The sequence below is a fragment of the Macrobrachium nipponense genome, chromosome 1 (genome assembly GCF_015104395.2).
Source record: "Macrobrachium nipponense isolate FS-2020 chromosome 1, ASM1510439v2, whole genome shotgun sequence".
NCBI lineage: Eukaryota > Metazoa > Arthropoda > Malacostraca > Decapoda > Palaemonidae > Macrobrachium > Macrobrachium nipponense.
Window position 1 is genome coordinate 116,157,375 of NC_087200.1, and position 9,933 is coordinate 116,167,307.

Below are 9,933 nucleotides of genomic sequence, written 5' to 3' on the forward strand. Positions count from 1 at the left end.
GACCGAAAGTACTCGGCTATCTCGCTTTTTCATTTTTTTCCTTCGTGGCAAAAAAACCTTTATTTATATATATATATATATATATATATATATATATATATATATATATATATAATGTATATATTATCTATACATATATATATATATATAATATATATATATATTTATTTATATATATATATATAATATTACTTCATATGTGTTGGATATGAAATTATACTCCAAGTGAAGTCAACACTTTATTTGTAATTTAGTTTTGATTTACAGACCAGGAAACTGCATTGAACTAAATTTTTATATCATGTCATTACAAAGTCATAAGGCCTTATGTATAGATAAGTATAAACACAGGAATAAAATTAATTCTTTTAATAATCCAATTTGCCTAAACTTCCAGAAAGGCATGTCAATTCATGAAAGAAAAGATCCATATACCATGTACAGTGTATATTATATATATATATATATATATATATATATATATATATATATATATATATATATATATATTATATATATATATATATATAATCATAATTATACATAATGGAATTAATCCGTAAAATTGGATAAGAAAGTGTGATGTGTCTAGTGTTTTTCTTCTAAAATAAATTTTATTCATTATCTTTTTTTATCAAATATATCTCAACATTTCTTAAACTAATTTTTTAGAGCATTTGTTAACCCACAGCTTCGTAAAAGAGAACACTAACTTCATTCTATGGCTGGCTGAGCTAAAATGCACTGTCGCTGTCCAAAGTAGGCTTCATAACATAATACATCAAAGAAGCACCACATGGGAATTGCATAGCCATTCAAAATGCTTAATCGGTATTAATTCTTTCATTGAACTGATGACAGGAATCAGTTTGTATGATAACCCTCTTCTAACATATTATGCATTTGGATTGTGTAAGCCTACAATTTAAGTTATTTCCGCAGAATTAGTTTGTATGATAACCCTCTTCTAACATGTTATGCATTTGGATTGTGTAAGCTACAATTTAAGTTATTTCCGCAGAATTTTATGGTCCAGTAGCCTAAGATTCTATATAAATCAAATCAAATCCAGTAGATTTTAAAACCTCATCTATTTCTCGGACTTCTTTCATATGATTGTTCAAATGATGCGAGATCCTTCATCAACACATGGTCAACCAGACCATGGTTTATCAGTAACATAACCTGTTTCCTTAAATTTCTACATCCCCCTGGCTATATGCAATTCCTGTGGTGCGCTTCTTCATTGTACAGGGTTGTATATCTTCTTTAGACAACAGTATATTTTAACTTGGCCAACCACGGAACACAGTTTACTTTCTCTTCTAGTGAAGCCTTGGGTCAACAGCAGTTCTGAAAAAAAAGTTTCGGAACTTGTTAAAAATAGCTGATAGAACAAATAATAAATAAAACTTTAGATGAACTGTAAACTGAACATACTATGCTTTCTTATCCTTTTTACAGATTAATTCTATCATGTATAGTTCTGAAGCTACAAGTAATTTGATTTAAACCATGATTTATGGACGCCCATATATATATATATATATATATATATATATATATATATATATATATATATATATATATATATATATATATATTATATAAGCTTGTGCAGGTCATTCTAACAAAATCTTGCACGACTGTTCATACTTTGTTTCATCTAACATTGTACTACTTATTATGTTCAGGAGCAAAGGGCACACTGTAAATAAAAGTAAAGAGCTTCCCATCCACACTATTCCCAGAGAGGAAACACCCTGCTGTCATGTCTCATGGCCTGACTGTGATTACATGCAATAGAAACGATCAATTAAGTCAGTAGTCAGGCTATTCCACCTGTTTTTCAATGCTCTCAAACAGGGTTTCAGGAAAATGGAGTCATAAATCCAAAAGGATTTGGTTATGGTATACTGTACTTTCAACTCTGTCAACTTCGGCAATTGAGACATATGAATAATATAGGGAATGCAAAGGTTGGTAGTGAACTCTTGCTTGAGTACATGTTTATTAAATACTCTTAAATCATACTTGTTTACGATGCCATTAACGGTCAAATATATATTTTATTTCCAAAAAGATAGTGCTAAGGCCTTCTGTCTACAGTACATGATTTCAATGTCATCTGAATGTAGTTTCTCTTTCTGACGGTAAATACTAGATATTTTTTGGTATATAACAGTAAAACACTGCTCAGAAGTGTAAAATGTCTAGTGTCATGCTATTACAAAGTCTCATCAGTCAGTAAGCTTATATTTAAACACAAATTATTAATAAAACGACCATCCTTTTCAACTCCCTTGATTTATGTAAATGTTATGTTTACTACTAATAACTATGATCAGAGTTGATAGTCAAGTATAACTACATTTAATATGCAACACTTAACCTCTTTGTAAGTCTGTCAGAGCAGATGGCTATTAAATGACTGTATAAGTCAATTAACTGGCATGTTAACAAACCAATGACTGCAAAGAAAGGATTACAAACTTTAACTGTCACGTTAAATGTAAAAGTTATAAGTTAATCACTACTAATAACATTTCTTTTCTCAGTAATAGCCATATTTAATTTGCTGTTGACAGGACGATGGCTAGCTGATTTCACTGTGCTTTGCATAATCTTCTTGACAGCTGTAGGGTCATTTAGGTTCACCTTCCCATTGAAGTACATATCACTAATGTAGGTCATCAACTGGCTTACCTGGGGGTTTGAAATAAAAAAGCAACATTAAATTAGACAAATATATATGTAAAGATTAATTTTGCTTGATTTACAAATGTACAGAGCTACTTTGCACAAAATGAGTATATAACCAGGCTGCAGTCAAAACTAGCTAAGTATGAACCAGGCTACTTTGAGATCAGATCTCTACAAAATTGTAAGGGTTATTATTCATTTTTATGATAGTGGCATTATTATGAAGTTATACATAATCATTTACATATCTGAGTCCGGGTGGAAAGTGGAAAACAGAATTGTAAACGAAATTACTGAATAATATAGGGTGCTTTGTATTACAAAAAAAGAAATTTTTTTTAAGAGCTGTAAACATCCCAATGACAAAGTCTTAATGATATTCTGTTGAGGCACTCCACTTTGGTAAAGAGATCTCTTAGTATTACACAACGTTGACCCTTAGTTGCATTGTTACTAAGCCTATACTAACTGAGGACGATATCAATTCTTTTGTGTGTGTGTGTGTGTGTGTTACACACAGTGCCTTCGTGGTATGTCCAGAACAATATGTCCCACTTATTAGGTGCAGCAACTTATTATTCAATAAATACTCTTGTAACGTGATAATCATTACTATATAACTTTTCTTCATCCTCAAGTGACTTTTGTGTCATCTTTAAGGTAAACTATGTTGTTAAGTTAGTCTTTTGCGACAGTTGTGGAAAACCACAATTGGTTACCAGTGAGTGTGGTATTTGTGTGTAACAGTAAAAGATAATGGAAATGTGGAAGATTTATGGGGAGACTGCCTATGAGAATAGGCATCTCATACTCTATTTTCCTTCATTAATTTCTGGAATGTGAAGATTTTTCTCATTTCAATAACTCCCTACCAAGTCATCATATTACAAACTCACCAACTCTAAACCTAAGTACATACAAAACCAGCTACTGATATTAGATAAAGTGGGAATTCTGGAATTTTATCCTCACAAATTAGGGAGGGATGCTAGGTCCAGGGAGAATGTTGCACCTTTGATTTTGTTGGGAAGTATCAATTTTCATTATTTTCTTTTAATACAGAAAGTGTGATATGGTAAGCTGGAATGGTGTTCCTGGGTTTGGAGTACCATCAATGCAGCCTACTTTAGATGATTTGTACTCCCTTTAGTAGAATACTGTTCTCTGGTGTGGATGTCTGCTTCTGACAGAAATTTATTTCTTTTAGATAGAGTGGTTTGTGGTGATAGGTTTTGGTTTCATGATAGCAGTAGTTATGACTTGGAACAACGACAGATGACCTTGTTTGTTATTTTTTCATAAGTTGTATTTCAACTGAGATCTTTCACTTTAACTATTAATCCCTAATCCTCTATTTACCAAGAGGAACCAGATTTGCTGAACAGCAGCACAAATATGCAGTAAATGTGCCTCACTGTCAAACTTCTCAGTTCCAGAAGTCCTTTATTTCTAGCACAGTTACAGTTAGACTGTGGAACAGCTTCCTAATAAACCTAGCATTTAATCAATACAATATTATATACTTATAATATATTGTTCAAGATTTTAAGCCAGAACCAAGGAAAAGTAATTCCTCTTTGTAAACAATTTCATTCATTCTACATGCTCAAGTTGCCCCTGTGAACTGGAAGCCTCCATTCTCTCTAAAGCCCCTATTTGCTCCCATTGGCTGCCTAGATTATCTCTCCACAGTGGCCCTGAATGAGGGAGTGGCCTATCCTGACTGAGATTTTAAAAGAACGGGGCCACAGCAGGTCTGCCTCAGAGAGCTCAGAAAAACTCAGAACTTTCTCAAGCCCTGTAGAGTTCACTTCACCCCTTTTGCTCCCCTGTCTCCTCTGAGGGATCCCACAAGTGTTCTTATACCTCAATAGTGCACAGAAATATCATAAGATGAGAAGACTACCAGACCCAGGATTTCCAAGTACTGTAAGATGTAAATTTAGTGCTGTCAGTGAATTGTTTATGCCCCTGTCGGTATTTCATTTCCATTCTTCCAAGACAACGTTTCCCCCTTCTTTATTCGGCTTTTCACTCTCCAATTTTGGTTCAGTGCTGTGATTAATTCCTTGTGATGCTAGTACACATCCCTCCTAGTTAATTCAAGCAACTTAATGATCCTTTTTGTATAAGCTCCCGGTCGTTTCATGCCCCTTGATTGAGTTGTAATATTTCATGCTAACAGCAAGTAGTGTGTAATGTTTCTCACATGTTCCTCGCCTTAGTACTGATGCTAGAATCCAATCTCTTTGCAGACAAACAGCATGCCTGATTGTACAAGAAATTGGGAACCCTGTGGAATAAGGCTTGCATTGAAATAACCTATTTTGCACAAATTCTGATCTCTGAGTCTGGTTCATTTCCCAGCCACATGTTTCCAATGGACCAACAATCAACCACCTCATTAATTCTTGGACCTACCGTAACTTAATGTAAATATAGTTAATTTAAAAACTAAAGTCCAGAGTTTATGTAAATTCCTCCTTTTTCAGTAATATCGGCCTTCTGCCTTAGATTTTTGTTTGTATTAACTCTCATCCCTCCAGGCAAGGCTATCTTTAAGAGTGTTAGAATACATTTTCAAGGATGGAACGAGCAGTTCATTAATAATATATATATATATATATATATATAATATATATATATATATATATATATATATGTATGTATGTATGTAGTATGTATGATGTATGTATTATGTATTGTAATAATATATTATATATATATATATATGTATATACTATATGTATATATATATATATATATATTTATATATTATTAATATATTATATAGATTATATACTATATATTCTCGTGTTCATTATTTCTATTATATTCATGATGATTCGAATGTAGTAGCAACTGACTCACTGCTGGGTTGGGAAGCTGGGTAAAATTTGCTAGTATGTCAGGCAGTAGCCAGCCCAGGAAAAGGGTTCTATTCCAATGTAAGGAATACAGGGTGTCCATAAAGTCATCCCCTGATTAACAAAATTAATAACTTTGAAATTATTATGAATAGGACTGTACAACTTTCACATTCTGTTGAGCAATTACTAAAATTTTCTTTTGTTTACCGACAGATGGCACTGTGATCACTCTATCCGCCAGCTGAGTCAAGAATAGCAGAAATGATGTCATTGCAGGAGAAAGCCCAGCATCTTATGGTACCATGAAACAAAATCACCAGTTGCAGTTCAACGCAAGTTCAGAAATGAGTATCGACGAGATCTACCAGATGTTAAAAGCATTAAAGACTGGTATAAAAAGTTCACAGAGACTGGAAGTGTTGAAGACTGTAAGAGAAGCGATAGACAGTGTGAGTGATGCATCTGTTGTTGCTGTGAGCGACACCTTCCAGCGCAGTCCTAGAAAATCGGTTCGTCGTGCTTCGATCGAACTATAGATGCCTCAAAGCACAAACGCCTACACCTGCATGCATACAAGGTTCAACTTGTTCAAGAATTAAATGCTAAATGTGAAGCACTTGCTACAGAGATTCTTAGTTGCATTGACAAAGACAATGATTATCTTGAGCATGTCGTTGTTTCTTATGAAGCTACCTTTCATACATGTGGCAAGGTTAATAGGCACAAAGTACGCATTTGGGGATCAGAACACCCACATTTTGCGATTGAACATGAACGAGACAGCCCCAAAGTGAATGTTTAGTGTAGTCTAATGCACGACAGGGTTATTGGACCTTTTTTCTTTGCTGAACCCACCATATCAGCAACTGTTTATCTGAACATGCTGGAGCATTATGGTGCGCCTCAATTAGATGAGATTCAGCCAAGGGTACTGTTTCAGCAGGCTGGGGACACCTCAACACTGGGGTTTGGTTGTTCGTAACTTTCTGGATGCAACCTTCCCCAACCGCTGGATTGGGAGAGATAGTCCAACAGAATGGCCAACACGTTCACCAAACATTACCACTCTGATTTTTTCTTAAGGAGTTATATCAAAGATAAAGTGTACAGAACACCAGTACCTAATGTTGAGACCTTAAAAGCAAGAATAACAGCAGCTCTATCAACGGTAACTATGGATAAGTTGGAGTATATCTGGCACAAGATAGAATTTTGCTTAGACATACTCCGGGCAACAAAGGAGGCACATCTTGAAATTTATTAGTAATGTACGAAAACTTTAGTCATTGTTGTTGAAATTGAAGAAAACCTAATACCTTTACTTAACATGGTTTGTGCGTAGTAAAGGTCTGAAATCCGGGAAAGATTTTATGGACACTTTGTGTGTGTGTATGTATGTACATATTATATATATATATATATATATATATATATATATATATATATATATATATATATATATATATATATATATATATATATATATTACAAGCTTTACATTATTCATCTTATATTTGCGTGTAAACAACAGTAAAATTGGTTGTTTCAAGCCCAGTAATTTTGATTAAAATTATTTTCTCTCAATTTTATCTGCAGTTGTGTTTGATGGCATAACTTTACTGGAGTTTTATCCTTGTTGCTGACGCACGATAATAGTCATTAGCAGCTTGAACAGTTTTCTCAGCTTTAGCTACAACTTGGTTTAAATTTAACAGCCATATTTCCTTGCTGATCTTTGACCTATAGCAAATAAAGTTATTACATAAAAATTATATCAGTCCTATTCTACATAACGTCGTTTATAACATAATCACGGTAATTGTTTACTATCGTACGATGGTTTTATTACAAGCCAAACAGATGTTGTTCTTATCAAATTTGGTTGTACTTAGCAAAAAACCCAGAGTCCCCCAAGTCCAGGAACGTAAAGTCGTAAACCCCCTTATTCCGGTTATTTAATATGGAAAAAATATGTTTAAATAACACGTTTTTAATTAATGTGAGCTTTCTAATTTTGAGGTGACTGTATATATACATTTATATATATATATATATATATATATATATATATTATATATATTTCTATGTATGTGTGTATATATATATGTATGTATATAAATATATATGTTATATATATAATGTATATTATATATATATATATATATATATATTATATTATATTATATATATATCTATATATATATATATATATATATATATATATATATATATATATTTTATTTACACACGCACGCACACACACACACACACACACACACACACACACATATATATATATATATATATATATATATATATATATATATATATATATATATCACCTCTCAGTTAACGTGAGTGTTACATTCCTGGAGAGCTCGTGCTAATTAAAAACGCGATATTTAAAAACATTTTTCTCATATGAAATAACAGGAATAATGGGGGCTATATTCCTGGACTTAGGTAACTCTGCGTTTTTTTTGCGAAGTACAACCGAATTCATCCTTTGTACGATAGTAAACAATTACCGTGATTATGTTATAAACGACGTTATGTAGAATAGGACTGATATATTTTTATGTAATAACTTTATTTGCTGTAGATCAAAGATCAGCAAGGAAATATGGTTGTTAAATTTAAACCAAGTTGTAGCTGAAGCTGAGAAAACTTTTCAAGCTGCTAATGACTGTTATCGTGCATCGGCAACAAGGATAAAACTCCAGTAAAGTTAAGCCTGGGTCACACATTGGCGATTTCAAACCGCGTATTTCGTAACGCCCGAAATTTTGCTTATTACAACCAATTCGCCATAAATCATAACCAAGTCCCCGAGTTTGATGATTTTGCGCCAGGGATGGCGACTATGCAAGGCTGCCTTGCATAGTTGCCGTCATTGTACGACTACTGTCAAAAGTTGCAATGTCATGGGGCAACAATTTCATAATGGCTTCTCAACTTACGGCATTTGATCACGCAAGTTGTAACTAGCAAAGGTGAGTTACGGCATTCAGTACAACATACTCCATGCACTTGGCAAACCCAAAACGTGTGCAGTGAGTCAGAATGTGTCAAGTGCGTCGGCAGCTAGTTCAAGGGCTTAGTTAATTGCTCACAACTGCCTTGGCTTTGGATTCAAGATTTTCTGTATTCTTGATATAATTTGAGAAATTCAGATCTAGCTAAATATGACACTGAATACAACTTAAATGAAAATATATTTTGTAATTTACACAGTTTCTTAACATGATTTTCTTAAGTGAGTTCACTGCAATCAGAGTCAATTTATTATCATGTTCTGAAGTATAAGAAATGAAAAGGCATTTTCTATTTTGAGTAAAATATATATTGCATTAAAGATTTTCGGTACGTATTCTTGATATAATTTGAGAACTTCGGATACAGATAAATATGACATTGAATACTACTTAAAAGAAAATATGTTGGGTAATTACATAAACATATTTGAATTTTGAGTTTGATTCTGCAAATTTACATAGTTTTTCAACGTGTTTTTTGAAGCATGAAAATGCATTTTTTATCGTTTTATTAGTATATCACTGATTCCTGCCAATGAATGAATCCTGAAGGGGAGTTTACATTATCATGAAGACGACCTCATGTGTCACTGAGTCCTCTCGATTTGCCTCACTCCTGGCAGTAGGCTTTTTCAAAATAACAATTAAGTTGTGCTACACACAAGCGGCTAACACTAAGGACTCGACACGATCATGAAGAAGATTAATGGGGGTTGTGAAACACTGAATCTATGGGAGATAAATGGAAAATATTGATTTAGTTATTAGACTTTATATACATATGGTGGCATCCATGTTCATGACTAAGTACAATCCCGTTACGTAATTCGTCAGTACAATCCCGTTACGTAAGTCGGAATACTACGTAACTAAATCGCAAATAAATAATAAAAAATCGTCATGCCTTCACGAAACTCACCGTCCTGTAAAAACCGTTAAATGTGGGTGTGGTCTAAATCATTGGTGACTTGCGCGTGCGACTACGTAAATACTTAATCTCATCTCAACTTGCGCAATGATGCTGTAATGGTTCATTGCGGAAGTCGTCATGGAGTCGATATTAGCTGAATTTTCATTTTTTGTTGAGCCCAAGGCATTATGCCAACAAGGACAACTGTAGATAAAATTGAGAGAAAATAATTTTAATCAAAACTACTGGGCTTGAAGACACAAATTTTACTGTTGTTTTCACGCAAATAAAAGATAAATAATGTAAAGTTCGCATTATGATGAAATCAAGTGAAAATAGCAAACGAAATCACGTTTTTATGCAATAAAAATGCTACCGATGCAATCTGTTAACGAAAAAATTAATTTAGTTCACA

The 9,933-nt window shown here is 33.2% G+C and overlaps 1 protein-coding gene across 3 annotated transcripts in view; it reads right to left on the reverse strand.

Annotated features, from left to right (window-relative positions):
- Positions 1–221: 221 nt before the first annotated feature.
- Positions 222–9,933, reverse strand: part of LOC135219572 (polycystin-1-like protein 2) — a 444,330-nt gene continuing 434,618 nt past the window's right edge. For all 3 annotated transcript variants that reach the window (XM_064256448.1, XM_064256449.1, XM_064256450.1), the window contains one exon: positions 222–2,706. In XM_064256448.1, coding sequence (XP_064112518.1) covers positions 2,527–2,706 — 180 coding nt within the window. In that variant the 3' untranslated portion in view covers positions 222–2,526. The remainder of the gene's footprint in view (positions 2,707–9,933) is intronic.